Genomic DNA, 25,740 nt, shown 5'->3' on the forward strand with positions numbered 1-25,740 from the left:
GCTTTCCACTTCAGCTGGCAGTTGGCTCTCCTGTCCTTCCCCTTTCCCTTGATCCCAATTTCTTGGCCGCTCTGCCTTGCCCATAAAGGGCAAAGGAGCCAGCATCAAGGCACTGCAGCAAAGGCTCAGGGTGGATTAACCCTCCAAAGGGTTAACTGACCCAGGGAGGAGAAGGAGGGATGCCAAGGAAGAAGAACACTGCTCCCCAGTGCCAACAAGCTGGGCAGAAAAGATAAAATAGGGAAGAGCAGGAGCAAAAGAAACTGCCTCTGTTTGCTGCTGTGGAGGCAGAGAATCTGGGAGTAAACAAGAGCAGAGAGGGCAGGGCTAAAACATGTGATGCCAAAATGATGATCTACCTCCATGAGCTGCAGATAGAGGAGAACAATCCAGATGTCCAGAATTGTGGGATACACTGGGTTGTAGAAGGGTTAAGACCTTCTGTAGGGCAAGAAGTCAGAAGGAGTTGGATTCTTGAAAGAGGTTGAAATCACCTCACATCCTGAAAAAGGTCCAGCTGAGGATCCAAAGTCCGTTGGTACCAAGACATCGGTACTGGGAAAAGTGGCAGTCTCAAATTGTGGTGTTCAGACCATTGGTGTGGAGCTTATAGGTTATGAGCTATGATCTACTCAGTAAAAACAACGAGGAGTCCTTATGGCACTTTAGAGACTAACAAATTTATTTGGGCATAAGTTTTTGTGGGCTAAAACCCACTTCATCAGATGAATGGAGTGGAACATACAGTAGGGAGGTATAAATACTCAGCATATGAAAAGATGGGAGTTGCCTTACCAAGTGGGGGAGTCAGTGCTAATGAGCCAATTCAATTTAAGTTGGAAGTAGGGCTATTCTCAACAGCTGACAAGAAGGAGTGGAAATCACTTTTGTAGTGTTATTGAGGCCAATGTAAACAAGGTGGCCCATTTCAAACAGTTGACGGGTGTGAGTATTTAGCAAGGGAAATTAGTTTTTGTAAAAACAACAAGGAGTACTTGTGGCACCTGAGAGACTAACAAATTGATTTAGTTTTTGTAGTGACCCATTCACTCACAGTCTTTATTCAGGCCTAATTTGATGGTGTCCAGTTTGCAAATTAATTCCAATTCTGCAGTTTCTCGTTGGATTCTGGTTTTGAAGTTTTTTTGTTGAAGAATTGCCACTTTTAAGTCTGTTATTGAGTGACCAGGGAGATTGAAATGTTCTTCTACTGATTTTTGAATGTTATAATTCCTGATGTCAGGTTTATGTCCATTTATTCTTTTGCGTAGAGACTGTCCAGTTTGGCCAATGTACATGGCAGAGCGGCATTGCTGGCACATGATGTCATATATCACATTGGTAGATGTGCAGGTGAACGAACCCCTGATGGTGTGGCTGATGTGGTTAGGTCCTATGATGGTGTCCCTTGAATAGATATGTGGACAGAGTTGGCACCGGGGTTTGTTGCAGGGTTTGGTTCCTGGGTTAGTGTTTTTGTTGTGTGGTGTGTAGTTGCTGGTGAGTATTTGCTTCAGGTTGGGGGGCTGTCCGTAAGCGAGGATTTGCCTGTCTCCCAAGGTCTGTGAGAGTGAGGGATTGTCCTTCAGGATAGGTTGTAGATCCTTGATGATGCGCTGGAGAGGTTTTAGTTGGGGGTTGGAGGTGACGGCTAGTGGCGTTCTGTAACTTTCTTTGTTGAGCCTGTCTTGTAGTAGGTGACTTCTGGGTACCCTTCTGGCTCTGTCAGTCTGTTTCTTCACTTCACCAGGTGGGTATTGTAGTTTTAAGAATGTTTGATAGACATCCTGTAGGTATTTGTCTCTGTCTGAGGGATTGGAGCAAATGCGGTTGTATCTTAAGGCTTGGCTGTAGACAATGTATCGTGCGATGTGGTCTGGATGAAAGATGGAGGCATGTAGGTAAGTATAGCGGTCAGTAGGTTTCCGGTACAGGGTGGTGTTTATGTGACCATCGCTTATTTACACTGTAGTGTCCAGGAAGTGGATCTCTTGTGTGGACTGGTCCAGGCTGAGGTTGATGGTGGGGTGGAAATTGTTAAAATCCTGGTGGAATTCCTCAAGGGCCTCTTTCCCATGGATCCAGATGATGGAGATGTCATCAATGTAGCCCAAGTAGAGTAGGGGCGTTAGGGGACAAGAGCTGAGGAAGCGTTGTTCTAAGTCAGCCATACAAATGTTGGCATACTGCGGGGCTACTCAGTGCTGCTTAAAAGAGTGCAGAAGTCTAAGTCTGCTCCTGGGGACCCTTTGGTGCTTAGGAAGCATAGGATACTGAATTAGACTTGTACCAAGCAGTTGGTGCAGGGTCATGTGGTACCATCTATGATAACAGATGGTACAGTATGATTTCGGTCTTCAATCATATCAGAGCGTAGTACAGACAGGAATGGAAGAGCATATGCCTCCCCTTCCTTTCTCTGGTATGGGTAGAATTTTATTACCCAGAGACCTTTCAGTATCAGAGGAGCATCATTCCCTTGTATTGGAATCTGTTGAAAAAACATCTTTCTCGGAGTCTCAGCAAATACACAGTTCTCTCCCATATATCCCCTGGTGGCTCCCCTTTCAGAATTTTATTCAGATTGGTGATATTCTAAGCATGTTGATGGGAGAGATTCTCATCATTATCCTTATAAGACTTGGGAAAGGTTCCTTTGGTGTCCCCCTCCTGACACATATGGGGCCCCCAATGGCATTATTGGAATCCCTGGGATCCTTATAGGGGTAGTTTAGGAGAATGCATAAATGTCTTAGCAAGGAGACTGAAAGTATGCAACCTGAATTACCACAGCAACAATTGCCACAGCAGGAAGATATGATCAACACCCAGGGGAGAAGATCTCATCTTCTTCCCCTGATGAGGTTGTCGTGCTCTCTTCCTTCTTATGCTGATTATTTGAAACAGTTTCAAGAGCTGATGCATTGCAGATCCATCTGGAAGTGATCCAGGAATCTCATCTTAAGTTACTAAACTCTCTTCAGATGTCAGGATATGTAGCGCTTCCATTAATGAAGCATTATTGGAATCTGCTAAAGCTGAATGGGACACTCAGCCACCATACCACCTACATGCAAAAGGCTGACAAGAAATATTATACACCTCTCAAGGACTCAGAGTTTTTTATCTTCACACCATGCTCCTAATTCTTTAGTGGTCAATACTGCTGAGAGAACGAAGCAATATCTCTCTGACACCACAGGATAAAGAACAGAAATGGTTAGATTAACTCAGGGGGAAGAGTTATTCTTCAGCTACTCTTCAATTTAGAATAGCAAATGAGCTTGGCTCAGACATGCAGTAGGAGTTTTCACAGAGTAAGGACTGCAGTATTTAGGCTATTGTTTACCTTTTCATTCACTAACTATGATTTTACATCTTTTACTGTGTTTCAGAGGTTAAGGGTGTTGTTCCATACTTCATAATTTATCATGGAAAGACTCATTTATATAATTCTGAATAGTTGTTATAAGGCATCGTAGGATGGATGGTAGAGTTTGTAAAAGCTTTATCTGTGCAAGGAACAAGTCTATTTTTGCTGTGCTGAAATTAGTCTGAGTGTGGTAACAGTACAATATCTTTTTCTGGTATTCTATTATAGATACGGGATGATAATAAAAGACAACACCCTTGTCTCGTGGAGTTCTCAAAATTACCTGAAACAGAGAAGAATTATAACCTACAAATGTCAACGGAAACCCTAAAGTGAGTTTTAAATATAATATTAAAAAGAAATCAAGTTTTATATTTTGGCTGATTCTGCTATTTTAAAATGATAGAATCATAGGACTGGAGGGGATCTTGGGAGGTCATCTAGTCCAGTCCCCTGCACTCATGGCGGGATAAAGTACTATCTAGACCATCCCTGACTGGTGTTTGTCTAAGTTGTCTAAGTGTGTTGTCTGGTTCCAAAATGTGCAAGTCAGATGGACAATCGGGTCCAAATTCTGTTCAAAATAATTTATACAATTCCTGCTGACTTCACTGGGAGTTCTGTGTGTATATTTAAAGGGCAGAATTTGGTCATTTATTTGCAGAGGTATAGAGGAGAAAAAAAGAGTTAAATTCTGCTGACTTTACTCATGATAAAAATCCCATGTGAGTCTAACTTGCAGGAGGACAAGCAAGATTTGACCCAAATTTTTTAAAACATTCATTTGTACTCTTTTTTTACTTTGATGCTAATGTCCGTCCTTTCATTTTGTAATCCTATTTCTGCTGACTTTTGCTAAATCAAAGTCTTCATTTTTCCAAAGCCTATAAATCTGGAATTAAATTAGAAGTACATTTGAAGTGTTTCAAATATGAAGAATTACTAATAACACAAAATAATTTAAGAGACTGCTATATTTTTCTTTAACACCTGATAGGAGCTGTAACTTCATTATATTTTACAACAACCAACTTTTTATCTTTATAGAACTCTTTTGGCCCTTGGATGTCATATTGTTCATGCTAATCTAGCAGCTGAGGAAGATCTTAAGAAAGTAAAACTTCCTAAAAAGTATGTATTTTAACAATAATTATCATGCATTGATTATAATTATTAATTATTTGTGTGTTACTTAAACATACAATAGTCTTTGCAATTGTTTTGGTAAATATTATTTTAAGAAATTTATTTTCAGCTGATAATGCTGACTCTAGGTGCTATGAAAGTTTCACATATACAGACTGCCTGGGCACATGAATGCTGGCTTGCAACAGCAAATTTTTGTTCCAGCACCTGGCCACTGATGACTGCTGACTGCCAATCTTGCTGTATTATGTCACCCTGTGAAGTGGCTGTGAGAAAAATAGCCATGCATTGGTGACTATATTGAACTGGCATACTCTTTTTATCTTGTGATGTTAGCCTTGTGTAACCCCAGAATAGAAAGTTTCTTTTATCGTGTAGCAAAATATAGTAGATGATACTGTTCTGTACTTAAAAGGGTATGCTCCTCTTCCATATAACTGTTTCCATTTTCCATTTACTTTTTCATTTTGGGTAAAAGTATTGTACTATATACAAAAATGTACAAAGACAAGACTAATCTACCTCTATTGATATTTAAATCAACGTATATAACCAGTAAAAATTAAATTACGTAAGAAAGACATCTAGATAATACTCAAATTATTATGCAACACTGGGAAAACACAATTCAATATTATGCATTAATTAGGTATTCTCAGCATACTTACATTTTGTATGGTACTTTGCATCAACAATCATAATAAACACTTCTTCAGTATTAAAAAGAGTTGGAGATAAATTTTAGGAAGTTGGGAGACAATCCTGCAAACATGTACACATATGGATTACTCATGGGGATAAATATGTTCAAGATCAGGCCTTTAGTGTTCTAGGCAAGGACAAGTTTCCTTTAAGGCATTGCCTTTGAAAAGGTCTTTTCCAAATGATTGTATGGTAGAGTACAATTCATTGCTGGAGGCTTTCTCTGAACTTTAATGGAGTAGTTTTATTTTTATTTCCTTCTTGCTCTAAACCCTCAATGAGCTGAATTCACTACTGATTTGAGGATAGGGCCACGGGTGGCTGAAAGTCTGAGAATGGAGAAGCTGAATTAGTGCAAGGCTGCCACAGTGTCTCTTCCACTCAAGGGCCTTCAAGCAACCTGCACAGCCCCAAAAGTGGCAAAGATGGTGCAGGGAACCTGCTGCTTCAGCACATCTCTTTTTCAGCCTCTGCTAATGGGAATATCGTAACATTCCTGACACAATTTAAAGTTGCCATCCATTTGCAAAATCCTGAAGACAAAGCTGCAGTCATCCTCCACAGGTCACTCTTTCTGGCATAGGAAAGTGACATGTGCAGTAAGCAAAAGGAATGAATTCTGCTCTACATGGGAAGAATAAGTTTATGATTCTGAAGAGAGCAGTAAATTCAGCAATTCTTTGTTGTGGGAGATGGCCTTGAACCATTTGATATTAGTGAAGGAAACCTTTTCCAAGATTTTAATTGCCAAAAGCATTTTTCAGCAATGGAAAAACTCTTTTGATGTTATTCCTTTCTACAATAAAATAAAAGCCAGTTTGTGTCTGTGTTAGTCATATGTATGATTCATATGAGAAACACTTTAGTAGATTGGTGGTTTGTGCAAGGTAAAGTACCTTGACACTATACCGTATCTCTAGGCTATGGTTTAATTTGTAGCACAAAAAGCTTTAATCTTTTTCTAAACTGCTTGCTAGAATATGAGGCTCCACTGAGGTCAGTGGAAGTTTCTTATTGTGAGGTTTTTTGAGTGACTGCTTGTATATTAATGGCCCAGTCCTGCAAAGACAAAATATTCATGCTATTCAGTGACTGTTTTGTTGTGTAAGTGTAACCTACACACCTTCTGGGTGTGGTGTCCTGTACCATCTAATGGCACCGAGCCCACTTAGAGAGAGAGAGAGAGAGAGATAAAATGAGTCTGCTCTACAGCTTTAGCTAACAGCTAGTTGGCTTTTAGCTTATAGAGCAGGGATCGGTTCGCAGTCCCAGGCCAATGGGGGCTGCGGGAAGCGGCACGGGCCGAGGGATGTGCTGGCCGCCACTTCCCGCCACCCCCATTGGCCTGGAGCGGTGAATCGCGGCCAGTGGGAGCCACGATTAGCCGAACGTGTGGATGCAGCAGGTAAACAAACTGGCCCGGCCCGCCAGGGTGCTTACCCTGGCGAGCCGCGTGCCAAAGGTTGCCGATCCCTGCTGTAGAAGCTCATGTACTAAGCTACAGAGGTCCCTGGTTTGATCATGCCTGCCGAGGACCGGGTCTGTCGGCGTTACATAAGGTCGTCAAAACCTTTGATATATTTGAACTATATTTTAAACATAATACTCTACAGAAAACTCAGAAGATGTCTTAAAATACTTGGTTTTATTTATTTTACTCAGTTATATATGAAGCCATTAAAATATATAATCATTAGATGCTAGTGTATTTGAATAGAAAGCATATTAATTGAAATACAATCTATATTCTACAACAGGGGTCGGTGACCTTTCAGAAGTGGTGTGCCGAGTCTTCATTTATTCACTCTGATTTAAGGTTTCGCGTGCCACTAATACATTTTAATGTTTTTAGAAGGTCTTTTTCTATAAGTCGATAATATATAACTAAACTATTGTTGTACGTAAAGTAAATAAGGTTTTTAAAATATTTAAGAAGCTTCATTTAAAATTAAATTAAAATGCAGAGCCTCCCAGACCGGTGGCCAGGACCCAGGCAGTGTGAGTGCCACTGAAAATCAGCTCGTGTGCCACCTTCGGCATGCGTGCTATAGGTTGCCTGCCCCTGTTCTACAACTTACATGATTTTTTTTTTAAAAATACCATTAATCTTCAAGTCAAACATTACAGAAATGTTCAAAATATAAATATATCTTCTAATGTTTAAAATATAAACATATAAATCTAAATTTCTGCTAAAAAGCACAGTTTATAACATTTTGTTATTTGTTTTACAGCAGCTATTTAAGGACCCAAGCAAGGATTTGGGTCCCATTGAACTAGGTGCTGTACAAATTGGTGGTAAATTAGAGTGTCTGCCTCACAGAGCTTCCATGTCATGGGTCTTGTCATAACTTAGAATGGATTCCACAAATAAATGGGGAGTGAGGGATGGAGACAGAGGAGAAAATCACACTAAATGCCATATGGAAAATTTAAGAATTCCATCCTTGTGAAAAAAAATGTATTTTTAAAAGTTTGTTTTTAAGTTTTCCAAAATAATTTTCACTCTTACTATTGTTTTTATTGGGTTATAGTTACATGATGTCAAATGGGTATAAACCTGCCCCTCTAGATCTTTCTGAAGTGAAATTGTTACCTTCTCAAGAAGTTTTAGTTGATAAACTTGCAGAGAACGCACATAATGTCTGGGCAAAAGACAGAATAAAACAAGGATGGACCTATGGCATTCAGCAGGTAAGAACCACTTTGTCAGTGACATTTGAAAGCTGTAGAACTGATGAGTTTGAGCATAGTTAAAGTACTATTTCTGAATCACTGTTGGATGTTAGATATGAGGAAAATATAAACATAGATTGTACCATGTACTGCATCTAATATATGAAAAACTTTAATAGGCTTTGATCATGCAATTGGTCCATAGATTGCATGGACCACCTGCTTGGATCTGATTGTAGGATCAGGGCTTGAGAGAGATTAGTTTTTCTTTTAAACTAGTAACACTATAGTTACTCAGTTAATTATAAAATTTCTCAGGGACATATTTCCTTAATTCCCCTCATTCTTGTTTTATGTGTAGTAACAGTTGCTCACTTTTGTGTTTAAGTATTGTATTTACTAGCTTTTATATTTATAAAAATGCCTTTTATTTATGATGTAACTATGACTTTTATGTTGGGGGGGGGGAGAAAGACCCCTAAGCCTATATTTTATGCAGAAAAGAAAGAGTATAAGTTAATATTGACTGTATCTCATTACATACATGTTGTGTGAAGTTTAAAACACAATTTCCTTTAAATACTTTCTTGTGACTTCTTTTTAGGACCTTAAGAACAAACGAAATCCCCGACTGGTGCCATATGCATTATTAGACGAACGTACTAAAAAATCAAATAGAGACAGTCTTCGTGAAGCTGTTCGGACTTTTGCTGGTTATGGATATAATATTGAGCCACCAGACCAAGAACTAGGTATATCTAGTAAATACTAATTCTTCTTCATGTAGTGTCCTTATGGGTGCTCCACTTCAGGTGTTGCATGCACTTACGATTGGAGATTTTCAGTAGCAGTGCCTGTTCAGCTTGTGCACACTCTCACGATATCTTTGTGCTCCACACCGAGAATATATAGAACTGTCTTATGGCCAGAGACTGAGCATCTAGCACGTTTGCTTTCAGATTATAATTTAGCCTTAGTGTTGGTGTAGTTACTTAATTTAGTTAATTTTATGATTTGATAATTTTTTTATTTGACTAAGAGGTATTTTTGCTCCCCTCCCCACTTCCCTTGCTTATGCCAGAGGGACTCTCCTTGGGGGGTGTCGTTGCTGTGGTATACCAAGACACCCAGGCTTCAAGGACTGCCTCTCATACTGGGAGTCCATCCCAGTTAGCAATGGACATTCTCAGTGCCTCCGCTGTTTGGGAGACACCCATGTCCCTAATAACTATAAGATTGCCACATCTTTTAAAAGCAGATCTAGAAAAAAAAACAGGGAAATCAAATTTAGACTCTTGATGATGGGGAAAGCCCTCAGACCAGCCTAGATCCAGGCTCAGAGGATCCCCTTCATACCGTGGCCTTTGAGTGCTCTTAGTGCCGTATCCACCTCTGTATCCAGCTCACTAGGATCTTTGTGAGAGAAGGGCACCAAAAAAGGCTCTGAGGAAGAGTTCCAGCTCTCCCACCAGAAAGCCTTCTTCAAAGAAATCTTAAGTCATTTCAGAGACTGACCATTCTGAAGATGTCAGGTCACAGAGGGAGTATCATTGAGGCTCCAAGATTTCTGGTACTGGGTGCTCATCAAAGACTTCCAGTTCCTCCAGGATCAATGGAACCAAGCATACTTCAGTACCAAAAGTGTCCTTGGTGTTGACCAAACATGATCTCTCCAGCACAGATTCTAAATGCTTTGCACTAAAGAAATCAGTATCATATATGGATTCCTTTGTGCTACTGTTGGTACCTAAACTGGTATCCCATACTGCTAAGCACTATAAGCCATCAACATTTTTGGACTGACATCAGACACCAGACATGTTCTACCAAAGCAATCAGTGTCTGTGAAACAGTCAGCACCCTCCGTATCACTGCTGTTTGCAGTCTTTAACCTCAGCTCAGGTTCACTCAGTAGTGCTGGAGATCAGATACTCAAAAGACCTGCTTGTTTCAGATGAGCTGGAGTCTCCGTTGTTAATGGGTACTGAATGTTTGGTGGTACCCAGATCTGCTGGGACACTGAGACCTCATCTTTCTCAAGTACCAGGGAGATACAAACCATGTCAGGCAGGCAACTATCTTCACTTTTGTTGTCCACCCACCTCTGGACAATGCTAAGGATGATTCCTCTGATTCTCAGAGCTCTGTCCAGGGATCTCTTATCTACCACAGAAGGGACATCTCCCCCATCACCTACCCAGAAAGGAAATTTCCAAGGAAGAAACAATCTCGTGCCCCATCTCACTGGTTTGATCAGCAGTGGATGCCCCCTCTTCCACCCTATGGTCCCCCTCAGTGGGCATATTGGGACCTATGGCTGTTTATTGCCAGTAGTTCTTGAGAGCTCTGAGATACTCCCATGTGGAGCATAAAAAAAGATAATGACCTGTTCTATCCCTTCCTTCTCAGTAGCCTGAGCATCAGGAGGAAACTTTGAGGAGCAAAAGGCCAGAGTGGACAAACAAATATGTCATCATCATGGCCAGATGAGGCTGTAATGATCGCACCACCTATTTTGGCAGACAACTTCAAGCATGTTCAGGAACAGAATAAGCTTATCACTGATTCACTCAAAATTCCTTTAGAGGAGGCCTAAGTTGAAGCATAAACTTTTGGACTTCTTACATTTGACAGCTTCCGCAGAAGTAGTGTTACCATTAAATGAGGCAGACTCGTACCATGGCATCCCATACATGTAAATGGGCAGACAAAAAGTACTATGTTCTACCTAATAATTCAGAGGTTTTTTTCTCCCACCCACAACCAAATTCTTTAGTTGTGAAAGTGGTCAACGAGTGTGGCAGACAGCACCATGCAAAGCCTACACCATATGGTCAGGACAAAAGTGACTTGATTTCACAAGAGCTACTCTTCTGCAACCCTGCAGAATTCAGGATCACAAATTACCAGGCTCTGATGGCAAAGTACAACCACACAAATTATGGTAAATTCAACACCTTTATTGAACACCTTCCTGACAGACATCAAGACCAGTTCAAGGCCATGATAGACGAAGGTCACCTCTTAGCGAGGACCTCATTGAAAGACAACTTAGGTGTACCCCTCCCTAGGTGTACCCTGCAGCTCAATCAATCACATTGATTGTGATTGATTGTCATACATCAAGCCTCTCAGCTGTCTCTGTACAGCTTTTCTATGAAGATCCAAAATACGATGGAAGACCTCCCTTTTGATTGACTTAAGCTCTTTTCTGATTCCACAGGCAAGTGTCACCATAACTATGGATGCAACTCTTGTGGCGTGGGGAGTGCACCTAGACAAACACAGCATCCAGGTCAAATGATTTGTCCAAGAGGCTTATCTCTGCATCAACTTCTTGGAATTAAAAGCAGTCAGGAATGCCTATCTACACTTTCTTCTATTCGTCAGGGGCCAATCCATAAAAATCTTGGTGGACAACATAGCCTGCGTGTTTTACATAAATCGCTAGGGAGGGTGAGATCCCCCCTCATTTGTGTCAAAGCAACATATGGAACTGGAGTACAGCCAATCACATCCTCATCTCAGCCTTTACCTTCCAGGCATTCAGAACACCATGACTGACAATTTGTGCAGGCACTTCTCACAAGATTATGAATGGGAACTCTACCCTTGCACTCTTAGACACATATTTCTAACCTGAAAGTTCCCAGAGGTGGACCTCTCTGCAACTGCTGCTAACAAAGAAATGCAAGAAATTCTGCTTGAGGGGAGGACTGGATCATCAGTCTCAAGAGGTTGCATTTCTTACTCTTGGGAGACACAGCCTTCTCTATGCACATCTACCCACACCTCTCCTCTTGAAGCAGCTGAACAGAGCCAGACTGATTCTAATTGCACCAAATTGGCTGAAAAATATGATGCCCTTTCCTGATTTGTCAGGCTTCCTGCCCAGCATTACACCTCCTGACCACTCCTCATGTGCTATCCTGGAATTCTGGTTGGACTCTTCATCCCAGCCTGAACATTCTTTGACTCAGGGCCTGGCTCCTCATGGCTCTCAGGGATAGAGACTTCCTGCACGTCAGAAGAACAACAGGTATTATTAAACAGCAGGATGATATCTATTCAAAATAATTACCTAAAAAAGCTGAGAGATTTCATCACCAGTGTGTCCAGCGACAGTTTTCACCTGTTCCCTCTCTGTGGTTCTTGATTACTTGTTGGAAAGACCTGACCGTTTTTTAATTCTATGAGTTCTGTTGAGGTTCACTTGGTGGCTGCCACAGGCTTTCACTCTTCTCTAGAGGGATTCTCAGTGTTTGCCTACCCCATGATGGCAAGATTCATCCAGAGGTTGATGAATCTTTCTGCAGATTAGAGAGCCAACCCCTATATGGGATTTAAACCTTGACCTTAATTGCCTTATGAAACTTCCCTTTGAATAACCTGTCCCTTCTTCATCTGCCTATGAAGATGCCTTTCTTGGTGATCATCACTTCCACTCAGAGTCAGTGAAATGGGGGCTTTCATGGCAGATCTTCCCTTTACAGTATTCTTCAGGGAAAAGTTTTGTTGTGACCACCTCCTAAATTTTTACTTACAGTATCTTCCAAATTGTATATTAATCAAAAACAACAAGGAGTCCGGTGGCACCAGACTCCTTGTTGTTTTTGTGGATACAGACTAACACAGCTACCTCCTGATACTTGACACCATATATTAATCAAGTTATTCACCTTCCTTTTTTCCTCCCAAAGCCACACCAGCCCAGGGAGGAAGTGGTCCTCCATATTTTGGCTGTTAGAAGGGTGCTAGCCTTCTGTCTGGACAGAACCAAACCATTTAGAAAGTCTCACAGACTGTTTGTTCCATTTGCAGAAAGACCAAAGGACCCACAGTTCTCACTCAAAGACTCTCAGGGTGTATCTCTTGTTATGGTACTGTCAGTATTCAACCTCCTTCTAGCATACAAGCCCATTCTACAGAATCCCAGGCTACTTCTATGGCACTATTGAAAGATATTCCAGTTGCACAGATTTGTAAAGCTACAACTTGGACCTCAGTGCATACCTTCTCCAAACACTATGCCATGGTTCACGCTTCCAGATCAGACAATGTGGTTGGCAATGCAGTTCTGTCTTCTGTGTTAGATCCTACTTCAAAATTTCATCCTCCTTTCACGGATACGTCGCGGGAGTCACCTGAAGTGGAGCACCCAGAGGGTCACTACTCGAAGAAGGAGAGGTTATTCACCTTCTGCAGTAACTAGAGTTTTTTGAGATGTGTATCCCACTCCACCACCCACCCTCCTTCCCCTCTACTTCAGAGTTTCATCTTGTGGGACTTTGCAGTAGAGAAGGAACTGAGGGACGTTCACCTGCACAGTTCTATATAGCTTCAGTACAAAGCACAAAAATGTCTGGAATGTTTGTGTGGGATAAATGGGCACTGCTACTGAAAATCTTTGAACAAAGATGCATGGGGCACATTTACACCTGAAGTGGAGCATCCATAGGGGGACATATCTTGAAAAAATCCAGTTACTACACCAGGTGAGTAATTTCTCCTTCACAGAACTATTTAGCACGTTAGGGAAAATATGTAAATCACTGTTTGAGAAAGTAGCTTATATCTAAAATGTTTTGCATAATAACTTTCAGTATTGTGGCAAAGTAAATACATTTTTTCAAGTGAATTATTTTAACCTATAATTACAAGGAACAAATTTATTGAAAATATGTAATCCTTCTGATTGAATGATTATATAAAATCAGAACTTCCTAGACTTAATTGGCTTATACCATGTGCTTTTGTTTTGTAAAACCTGCAATACTATTGGAACTACTGATTTTTCATTTAGAAGTCATTGTTTTAAAATTAAATTCTTCCATGATCTGCTAAGGCAGTCAAAAACACTGGAAGTGTGCTCTTTTGCTTCTTTGTAATGTAGAAGGAAATATATGTGTATATTTGTTTTTTAAAGACTTTTTTCTGCCCCCCCCCTTTTTTTTTTTTGCTTTAGACTTATAAGGAATGTCACATTTGGGCTCTATTTTCTCTATAGGATATCTAGGAGGTCTAAGGGATACTTATTACAAGCCATAAAACTTTAATTGAAGGGCAGGATGTTGAATTTTAAAGGCTTCCTTTAGCCAAAATGTTAGTTACATAAACTAAATAGATATTAACATCAACAAACAAAACCAGAATGTTAAACATTCTGTCTAAAACACCCTTACGCTCTTAAATGTTCAGCTTTCACTCTTTGCTCTGGTGATGCCACCGTTTTCTGGCTTGGCAGTAATCAATGAGTCTTCCAGCCTAGACTGGGCCTGAATTTTAATATGGGAGGGGGTAAAAACACAATGTGTTTAATGTGGGTGGAGTGGTGGGGTAAAAACACAAGCAGGAAAAAACATACTTAGAAAAAAATCAAAATCTCTCTGATACGCTTTATGCTACATAAACAAGCCCAATTTTTATTTCCTTTCAAAGTCATCTCTGACTGCTTTTTAAAGGCTCAATCCTGCATCCTTGAAAGTCCAGTGGGAGTTTTACCATCCACTTCAATGGAAGCAGGATTTTACCTTAAATTGTGGAATGGATTAATTTATTTTAATCTACATTTACTTAATCATATTATTATTTCTTGATCTAAAATATTTTTATTTACAAAAAAAAAAAAAAACCCCTCTAAATACACTAAATTACTACTTATGAGGGTTGCAGGATCAGTTTTATGTTTCCTAGATATATCATTGGGCCTGATACTGCTCCCACTAAAGTCAATGGAACTTTTGCAAAAATTCTATTGACTCAGTGGGAGAAGGAGCAGGCCCTATTATTCCTATAGCTGGAGCTATCAGCTAAGGTTTAGTAATGTGCTCCACAGAATTATGTGCAATTTACAGCAACAGTCTTGCTCAAATGTAGGAAGTCTCTACTCCCATGCAGCTTTGTGCTTGGGGCTGTTCCTTGGGAAATAGACTTATGTTACCCACCAAAGTTTCTTACACAATCATTCAGTTGTAGAACTAGAATTTGTAATCTGGTGTAGCTTTTATACTGTACTAAATTGTGGATCATTTAGCTTGATCATGGCTCGATGTCTCTCTGTTATTAATATTTACAGGAAGGATTTATAAAGCTTGTGTGTATACTTCTTTGTGTTTTAAAAACATATTTGTAAATAAATCTATAGGAATAATTTTTTACATAAAATGCAAACACCCAGACCTGAAGAAGAGCTCTGTATAACTGGGAAAGCTTGTCTCTTTCACGAACAGAAGTTGGTCCAATAAAATATATTACCTTACCCACTATGTCTCTCTAATATCTTGGGACCAACATAGCTACAACAGTACTGCAAACACAAACATCATGTCATTTGAGAAAGAACAAAACAGGAGACTGCTCCAGATCCATATTATAAATATGAAGAAGAAATGTAGTACCATTCTCAGCCATGTCCATAATAAATAATTATTTCTTTCAGGACTGAGACAGATGGAAAGTTAAACATTGGCATTTTCAGTTCTAATATTTCATTCTAATTTTTTTTTCTTCTCTTTTTCACAGCTGACCAAACTGTGGGAAAAGTCAGAATTGACAAGATACGTTTCTTCAGAGTAGAACAGTCTTATGCAGTGACGTCTGGGAAGTGGTACTTTGAGTTTGAAGCTGTGACGGGTGGAGATATGCGTGTTGGCTGGGCAAGGCCAGGCTGCCGGCCGGACATAGAATTGGGAGCTGATGACCAAGCATTTGTGTTTGAAGGCAGCAGAGTTAGTAAATTTCTTTACAAAATTTAATTTAAATGAGTTTGTTTGTAGTTGTGAATAGGCTACACAGTGACATTGTAATGATAGTGTCTTGAGCAGACCCTTTGTAAATTCTGAGATTCATGTAAATGTTTTTACTCTCTGAGCTACATTACAATGTCACTGTGTAGCCTGTTCTATATGTTCTGATTCTACACACTGTGTCTACTTCTACAGAGACAGACTTCTGTTATGTTTATCTTCTTGGATTCCATGTAATTCATGGAAAGGACTCTGTTTCAAGTCAAAATGAACAAAATGCAGTTTATTCAGATAAGGCAGTTCTTTTCAGGCAAATGTCACTTCACAACAAACATAAAGGATGCTTAGCACATTAATATTCACAGGAGTTCTGTGTCACTATATGAAAATTATATAATGTCTGTGTTCCTCAGTGTCCCCATATAAAAGTAGGGAAGATACTAGCCTACAATACCTCAAAGGAGTGTTGTGGGGCTTAATTCTTTCATGTTCATGAATGTTTTTGAGATCTCTGTATGAAAAGCAGTAGATAAAAACAAAGAACTAAGAGTAGAGTCCCACCACTGATGAAATTATTTCATTAAAACTATATCTTAGATTTACAAATTATTCATATATATTAAGATATATTTTCTTATTTAGAATTTTATGAACCTATTATCATATGCAATATAGGTCCACTGACTGGCAATGTGTCTTGGCTTCCCTTTCCCCCCCCTTGCTTTGAATCTCTCTAGCAGCAAATCAGGTGTGTTGTACTTTTATTTCTGAGTCTCTGTTCTTTTTCAGGGCCAGCGTTGGCATCTAGGCAGTGGATTCTTTGGACGAAACTGGCAACCAGGAGATGTTGTTGGTTGTATGATAAACTTAGATGACAAGTCCATGATCTTTACTCTGAATGGGGAATTGCTTATAACCAATAAAGGTTCAGAACTTGCCTTTGCTGACTTTGAAATAGAAAAGGGTAAGTTGAATCCTATTGGTTTTTAAAGTTACACTGCAAGCATATAAGAAAAATTAGGAGAAAATTATGTTGTACTACAGATTTAAAATGAATTGAGAAGTCTGAAATTGTATCGTTGCAGATGATTCTGCCTCTTCCCATTTCATGGTTGGGGATTCCTCATATACTTGGCCCTCAGCTCTGACAGAGCATCTCCGAGCTTTCACCTGAGTGAGAGGCAATGAGGAAACTTACTTGCTGTTGAATCCAGTGCTGTTGCCCATCTAGTCTTTTGTTGGCCAAATGAATGTGTTGGCTCCTTGTGCTTGAATGGCCCAAGCCTAGTCCTTTTGGTGTTTCCTGAGGATCAAGGGCAGTTATCAGCTAGTAGTCTTGTTATGTTGCAATGTAAAGCCTGAACTTTAATTCAAAGATAATTAATTCTTTAGAGGGCACTGTGGTGAAAGGGTTCTGCAAGCCCTAATCTGCAAATAGAAAAATGGGTTTCAAACAACTTGCAGTACTGAACCATCCCTTTCACCAGGAATAATGGTAAGAACAAACAACCACAAATCAGCAATGATAAATAACTAAACTTAATTAGATAAAATGTTAAAGAAAACAATGTACTCCCAGATCAGGGGCTAGTGGGCATATCACATGAAAAAATAAACTTGAACCACTTTGATATTTTATTGTATGACAGTGAGAACTAGACTTACAAATTTTAGTACAAAGTGAGGGCTTGTACAATGAATGCAATTTTGGGGACAACCGTATGTTCAATTTGTTCTTTTAAATTCTTTACAAAGATTTATTTTCGATAAACATTTTCCAAAATGGCTCTATGACTTTCATGTTAAGCAATGAAGATTATTGTCAATCAAATTACATTACTAATGTTAACGTTTTCATTCTAGTTTTTCACTGAAAAGTGAAATAAGTTTGATCAATGTATAGTCCAGCTTGCTAGACTCTCAATGGACCTTGAGCGCTTAAAAAATATCTGTAAAGTAAATATCAGGGGGAGGGGTCAAGAAATGCATTACTGAAGGTCTGTGCATATTGATCAAATCGCATATGCATGATGTAGGAAAGTAAAATATCCCTTCTGAGAGTTAATACAGATAATATTAAGCTAATTAAAATTGTGTCATACCAAGGTACAATCCATACCAATGAGTAGCTGTGTCACTCCTGCCCTGTGACCTGGGGTGCACTTTACAATGCATTGCTGATGTAGCCTCCAACACGGACTGCTCATAAACAGCCTCCAGCATGCAAGTCACTCCCAGCTACATCCGTGTGTGGTGCAGCCAGCCAGCCATACCTTTGCTCTTACCAGCTTTAAAGATTACCACAGTGTGCCTCCAACACAATCCCAGCCCCGGTTTTCCCCCGAGAAATGTATGTCCTGTACTGCTCAGCCTTCTCCTAGACATAGGGTGACCAGACGTCACGATAAAATCTTGTATGTATGTATGTATGTTTGTACTTCCTTATTTATTTAATTAGAAGTTGACCCAATAAAATATATTACCTCACTCACCTTGTCCCTCATAAAGCAGGCATTTCACTGGATCCAGTGCGAAGTTACAGGGATTCCACCATATAACTATTCACAGGAGGGAGCAGGAGGAATGGGCAGTTGGTTGGGCTTCCCCATTTGGGAAGGACCCCAAACCAAGGGGTGTTGCAACCCTTTTAGTCTTTCTCCCTGCTGGACACCATCCACTTGTTTCCTTTCCCTGTTTCCTGCCTGATCCAATCCTAACATCCCAAAGCCAAATGTCAATCCTGGCATCTGAGAACAAACCTGCCAAGGGGTAGCAGAGAGAGCATCTTGCTGCTTATGGCTGAAGAGGATTATTGAGAAGGGATATCATAAGTAAAACACAGAAAACTATTTTGAAATCCTTAAAATGCCCACCCCTTCTCCCACGGTCTCACCAGATGGGGATATTGATTGGACCAGCAGTGGGAGAGAGAGCCCAGAAAAAAGGAAGAGAAGCAAAGTGCATGCCTCAGAATGCAGAGCTGGGTCTCTTCACCTCCCTCTGGCCAACTGTGGGGGGAAGGGAGCTGATCGGCTCTATTCTCCCACCCTCCATTATTGTGAACCTCTTCCTGGGCTTTTGGGGTCCTCCTGCCCCTTCACATAGGACATTCAGTACAATTGGCCTGAGTTTTTTGGGATGATGGAGTGCACTTGATGTTTGCATTTACTTACCAAATTTATCACTCATTTTTGTGGGTAGCGGGAGTGTTAAGAGTATGATTATTTCCCTAGACAGCCTGACTGAAAGATACAGCAGTTAATTCTGTGACATTTACAGACTTTAATATCCTCCATTTATTTATTTTTAAATCCAGACTAGTCTGGTCTCAGAGTAGTCATGACATCTGCAGTGTGTGTGTGTGTGTGTGTGTATGTATATATATTAAAGTGCCTCCTCTTCAAACCCTCTCTTACTTTCTCATCTCTTGCTGGAATTCCCTTTGGGAACTTTTAGCTTCCTGTTATTTTAAAACTGACTGCTACAAACTTAACCAGTTTTAGTCCCCTTTGGTTCTCAGTTTCCCAGGCTGCCAGTCTGTTCTTGTCTAATATTCCCATCAATGCTTTTAACAATTTCTAGTGCCTCTGAGGCAAGCCTTCAGGCAGTCCCACACATCCACCTGATAAAATGTGTTGTAAGATGGCTGTCTACTAGTACAGACTACATCTGTTCTCGTTCTTTGAACCACCAATGCACATTAGTTAGGCAGCTGGTCATGAAGAGGCAGATTATGTGAGTAGTTTTCCACAAGCACTGCTATGGTGAGTTCATTTACAGAACTGTATTTAAACAGTAATAATGAATTATGATAGTCATTATTAACATCTTACATCCAAAAGGATCTCAAGGCGTGAGTGCATTTTCTGTTTATATAATTAGTTTTTTGCTTTCATATGAGCATGTACAATCGTCACTCATGTCAATGCAGATTACGCGCATGTGGTCAGAGAAATTTTTTTTTACATTTGGGATCATTTCATTCACTAACCATATATGTTATTCTGCACCCAGCAGCAATACACCAATTTTTACAAGATGAATATTCACTTGGCTCCAGTTTATGTATTTTCTGCCTGTCTCATCTAAACTTCTCTTTTCCCTGGCCTCTACATGGTTCAGTTAAAAAAACCCAAAATATTTCCTTCCTCTCTCTCACCCCACCTTATAGAGCAACAGTTACTATATGGTTCTGTGAAAGAGGACCTAAGAGGCATTTTTAATTGTTCTTTCTTGTTTTTATTGCCATTTCCCCCAAATATAAAGCAGAATGTAGTGCCCTTGCAATGGTGGTAACTTCATGCTGATTAGTAATTATCTGGCAATTTTTATTTTTCTCACTTTTTTAGTCTCTGGTGGCACCCTGGTTATTTAGTTCTACACAAGACCATTTCCTCAAACACTTAACTTGTCTCATGTAAACTCAGACAGTTCTTCATCCTGCACCTTCATTTTGCATTTTTATGTTCCATGATGTAATAGTCATTACTACTTTTTCACATTGCCAACCACTGCTACTCACTGTACTTCTTCCATCTGATACCATAAAAACATAAGGACGGCCATAATGGGTCAGATCAATGGTCCATCTAGCCCAATATCCTGTCTTCCAACAGTGGCTAATGCCAGATGCTTCAAAGAGAATGAACAGATCAAGGCAATTATCAAGTAATCCATCCCTTCTTCTCTGAGTGCTGTCCCTGTGGGTGCTCCACTTCAGGTGTGTCCTGGCATCATCAATCGGAGATTTATGGTAGCAGTATCTGTGCGGGTCGTGCGTGCTCAGTAGGCATCTCGCAGTACTGTTGGTTTCACGTCTAGCGCGTGCACGACCTGAGCCCTCCAGTTCCTTCTCAACCTTCCTCAGCTGAAGACGGAGCTCAGGGACGGTGTTCGTTACTCTCGCCAAACCTTTAAAAAGATAGCAGTTTACATAGTAGTTAGGGTTTTTTTTTACAAGTTATAGTTATTGTTAGTGATATTTTTAAGAAAAATAAAGTTTACTTTCCCAGTTTACCCTCCTTATACTGTGATCCACTAACTGTCAGAGCTGGCTGGCTACCCAGGCGTTAGTCGATGTGGCTCTTTCCACAAAGTAGTGCCCGTTTCAGACGGATAGTCTTTGTGTGTCTGATGTCTTGAGGAGATGCATATCCCGCAGAAATGCACCCACTCCAGTAATCTGAAAGCGAGAGCTTGGCGTGACCGAGATCTCTGCTTGAAAATTATACTGATGGAGAAATCAATCCAACCAGAGCCAGACCAATGGACCGCCTCTCTGGGCACTCACCTGCAGAGACAGAAGACATGCCTTCCTCTAAAAGACCAAGGAAGAGGGCACAGACATGTCCATAGAGAGCACTGCAGAAAAGTATGCGGTCTCCTGCCATGACACTACCCCCAATGCTGACACATGCTCAGGTGAGCACCTACGACGCTCTGGGCACCTCCGGCACCACTGAGTCCCAAGTGAAGGAGACAGAGTCAAGGCACAGATGGCAACATACCTCCTCCATGGCTCCCAATTCACCTGTTAGAGACCTGGTGCCAAGTGTCTCCTCAGGCACCATGCCTCCGCCACCGACATTGCAGTCAGCACTGGCTAAGAAAAACAAGTCGGCACCGACAGCACTGGCTAAATCAACACTACATCTGACAGCACTGACATTGGCACGGACGAGAATGCCCCCATCGGCACCAATGGCACCGACCTCAGAACTGCCACAGAATTTATTGCAACAAAGAGACTTGGCTGTGTCATCGGCACTGCAGGCCCCACTACGTGGTACTGAGGGCTCTCCTGTAAGTTATAGAGGAGATCCCCATACTTCTCATGGCGTGGTACACTCATCCAGTGATGATGATGAACCATACACTTTCTCGCCGCACCACTCATCACCAAAAGACTGATGACCAACCTGGAGCCAGATGGGTCCTAAATACCCTCATAACCAGCCATCCCAACCATGGTACCGACCACCGTGGATGTATCCACCTATGGCCTTCCCAATGCAATGGGCACATTGGAAACTGGTGACTTACCAGGGCCCTCAATCCAGGCCACCCACGTCTCTATAGAGGCGAGCTGAGGTCTAATCCCATGTCTCCCACCCCGAAACCAAAGGAGGCTCAGGATGTTGGGGATGAGACAGAAACAGCCACTGATCAGGAAGCGACATCTCCTGCTCACAATTCTTCCTCATCCCCAGATGGCGTAATCATGCCACTGCCGCCTACTTCAGCGGATGACTTCAAACAATTTCAGGAACTGTTTAAGTGGGTTGCCAAAAGCCAGGAAATCCCTTTGGAGGAAGTACAGACAAACCAACACAAGCTGGTACAAATCTTACAACTTGCATCTACTTCCAAAATCGCTCTGCCAATCTTAGAACCAGCGGAGACAGTCTGGCAGACATCAGCCTGAATTCCACTGACATGCGAAAGGGTGGATAGATTGTATTATGTCCCCGCCAAAGGGGTGGGCTTCCTCTTCTCGCACCTGCCTCCCAACTCACTGGTGGTCAATGCTACTAATCAATGCGGCAAACAACAACAGTTTCGATTGACCCCACAAGATAAAGAACATAAGAGACTTGACCTCTTTGGATAAAAAATTTACTCAGCGACATTACAATTCTGAGTCACAAACTATTCGGACTTGCTGGCTAAATACGATTATGATAATCAAGAGAAACTCAGCTCATTCACAGCAGAGCTCCCTGAGGAGAAACAATCACAATTCCAGGCCATTGTAAACGAGGGTCAACTCATAGCTAAAACAGCCCTCCAAGCATCTTTAGACATTATGGACATGGCAGCCAGAATCATTACCTTGCCGTAGTCATGCACCAGGCATCCTGGTTACAATCCTCTGGCATACCTAAAGAACTTCAAACCAAGATCAAGGACCTGCCTTTCGACCAAGAGAAGCTCTTTTTGAACAAGACAGATGAGGTGCTCCGCTGAATGAAGGATTCTCAAGCCACCCTTTGCACTTTGGGGATCTACACGCCACCTGCGAAGAGAAGACGATATCAGCCTTATCAGAGGAACTGGGATTACTCTTCCAACCAACAGCAACAACAGCAACAATACGAGAACCAAAGACATTGTCAGCGCCGCCTCCTCAAGATCAACCGTGAACATCTCAATCGGCTCCACCCAAGCCACAATTTTGAAGTTTTGGTCAAGGGTCTGGATGACCTCCTTCACCAGGCAGTGCTTCTACCCAATCCGTCCCTGTGCTATGGATACCACCTTTGCCTATTCTACCACATGTAGGCATCAATAACAACCGACCAATTGGTGTTAGAGATTGTACGATCAGGATATACCATCCTCTTTACCTCCCGACCACCTACCCTACCCCCCTGCCCATCCCTCTTCAGGGACCCTTCTCACGAGCACCTGTTACTGCAAGAAGTCGATCATTTTCTACAACTAGGTCCTGTGGAACGAGTACCTTCTCAATACATGGGGAAGGGGTTCTACTCCCACTACTTCTTGGCCCAGAAGAAGAATGGGGGATGGAGACCTATCTTGGATCTCAGGAAACTCAACATTCAAAAGTTCAAAATGGTGACACTGAGCACAATACTTCCAGTGCTGCAAAAGGGGGACTGGTTTTCAGCCCTCGACCTCCAAGTTGCTTATTTTCATATTACTATACATCCCAGTCACAGGAAATACCTGCGTTTCAGAGTAGGACACAAACACTTCCAGTACAGAGTACTAGCTTTTGGCCTATCCACCGCACCAAGAGTTTTCTCCAAAACCCTAGCGGTAGTAGCGGCACATCTACGCAAACAGGGAATAAGGATTTTCCCTTATCTGGACGATTGCCTTTTAAAAGGCCCAAGTCAACAAGAAGCACTGGACTCAGTCCAGACGATGATCACACTATTCAGGTATCTAGGATTACAGATGAATGAAAGAAAATCCACTCTAGTTCCTGACCAACAACTGGACTTAATCGGGACACATCTAGATGCCATAGAAGCCAAGGCATCGCTGCCCTGAACAGATTCAACTCTGACAAACCTATCTCAGAGGTAAGAGTCAGCCTCCAAATACCGGCTCATACTGTCCTGCAACTTCTAGGACATATGGTAGCCACAAGGTATGTGGTACGACACGCAAGACTACAGCTGCCTTCAGGGCTGGCTGAGCTCGGTATACATACCCAGCAAGCACAGCCTGCACAAGTGACTTACAGTACCACCCTATGTCCTGGACTCTCTACACTGGTGGACAAGACCAGAAAATGTATGCATGGGCATCCTGTTCCAACAGGAAACCCCTTCAATAGTTATCAAGACAGACGTCTTGCTGATAGGCTGGGGTGCCCATATGCACCTGCACACGGTTCAAGGCAAATGGTCTCCTGTGGAGACTCATTTACACATCAATCTACTAGAACTATGCGTGGTCTGCAATGCCTGCAGACACTTCCTATCGCACATAAAGAACGAATCAATTCACATCATGACCGAAAAAATTACCTGCATGTTTTACATCAATCGACAAGGGGGCGCTCGATCTCACTCGCTGTGCACCAAAGCCATGAAACTGCAACTGGTGCATACACCACAACATAAACATTTTGGCCTCCTACCTTCCCAGCTGCCAGAATGCGATGGCAGACACACTAAGCAGGTACTTCTCTTGAGACCACGAATGGGAAATGAATGGGACAGTTTTGCTCTCCATTTTCCACCAGTGGGGCACTCCCTTTGTCGACTTGTTCGCATCCCAAAGTCGACTTGTTCGCATCCCAAATGAACAGCAAATGCGCAATGTTCTGCTCGAGAGCAGGAATGGAACCCTGGTCATTGGGGGACGCCTTTCTCATCGTATGGGATGCACACCTCATGTACACTTTCCCACCGATTCCAGTGATATCACGCGTGATACACAAGAACAGACGAGGCCAAAATTATACTCATAGTCCCAACATGGCCCAGACAAGCATGGTACCCTTACCTGATGCTCAAGGCGATATGTGCCCCTCGAGCTTTCCCTCATCAACTGAACCTGCTGTCTCAGAACAATGGTCACACTCTTCACCCGAATCTGGAGAAACTCCACCTAAAAGCATGGCTCCTACATGGTTCCATCATGGTGAACTAGCCTGCTCAGAACAAGTTAAACACATTTTACTAAACAGCAGGAAAGTGACCACGCATAATACTTACCTTCAAAAATGGAAGAGATTCTCCTCCTGGTGTCAAGAAAAACACTTGACGGCCTCCATAGTGCCACTGAAATGGGCACTGAAGTGGGTGCATTAGTGTTGGAATACCTTCTGGAGCTGAAATGCTTGGGTTTAGCAATGAGTTTCACCAAAGTCCATCCTGTGGCCATTACTGTGTTCCATCATGAGATTGAGGGGAACTCAATCTTTGCGCACCCAATTAGTTAACATTTCCTCACGGGTCTCCAGAACATTTACTCAGAAGTTCACCAACCTACCCCGGCCTGGGACCTCAATCTGGTGTTGAAATGCCTTACCAGACTGCTATTTGAACCCTTAGCCACCTGTTCTCCGCTGCATTTATCTATGAAAGTGGCCTTTCTGGTTGTCTTTACTTCTGCAAGAGGGGTGAGTGAGATCGGAGTGCTCATGGCCATCCTCTCTACACAATATTCTTCAAAGACAAGGTCACACTATGTCTGCACCCAAAATTTCTACTGAAGGTAATATCATCCTTTCATATGAACCAACCAATCCATCTTCCTACGTTCTATCCCAAGCCTCACGAGACTCCAACAGAGACCATCTTGCATACCTTGGACATCAGGCGAGCGTTAGCATTTTACCTGAAAAGGACCAAACCCTTTCCGGAAATCTACTCGACTTTTCGCTTCTACTACTGAGCGTTCAAAAGGCTGTGCAATATCCACTCAGAGACTGTCTAAATGGATCTCCATTTGCATTCAACAGTGCTATTGTATTCGAAATACAGATCCTCCTACACACATTAGAGCACATTCCACATGATCTGTTTCTACCTCGATCGCATTCCTCAACAATGTTCCAATATGAGAGATTTGTAGGGCGGCCACTTGGGCCTCTGACCACACATTCACTGAGCACTA

General features: G+C 41.6%; 1 protein-coding gene across 1 annotated transcript in view; it reads left to right on the forward strand.

Annotated features, from left to right (window-relative positions):
- RYR3 (ryanodine receptor 3) overlaps nt 1-25,740 on the forward strand; it is a 625,867-nt gene that overhangs the window by 266,956 nt on the left and 333,171 nt on the right. The window contains exons 24-29 of the mRNA XM_065402721.1: nt 3,602-3,705; nt 4,421-4,504; nt 7,756-7,915; nt 8,502-8,649; nt 15,419-15,624; nt 16,432-16,606. Of these exons, the coding sequence (XP_065258793.1) occupies nt 3,602-3,705; nt 4,421-4,504; nt 7,756-7,915; nt 8,502-8,649; nt 15,419-15,624; nt 16,432-16,606 (877 nt within the window). The remainder of the gene's footprint in view (nt 1-3,601; nt 3,706-4,420; nt 4,505-7,755; nt 7,916-8,501; nt 8,650-15,418; nt 15,625-16,431; nt 16,607-25,740) is intronic.

The sequence above is a fragment of the Emys orbicularis genome, chromosome 4, assembly GCF_028017835.1.
Source record: "Emys orbicularis isolate rEmyOrb1 chromosome 4, rEmyOrb1.hap1, whole genome shotgun sequence".
In the NCBI taxonomy this organism is placed as follows: Eukaryota; Metazoa; Chordata; order Testudines; family Emydidae; genus Emys; species Emys orbicularis.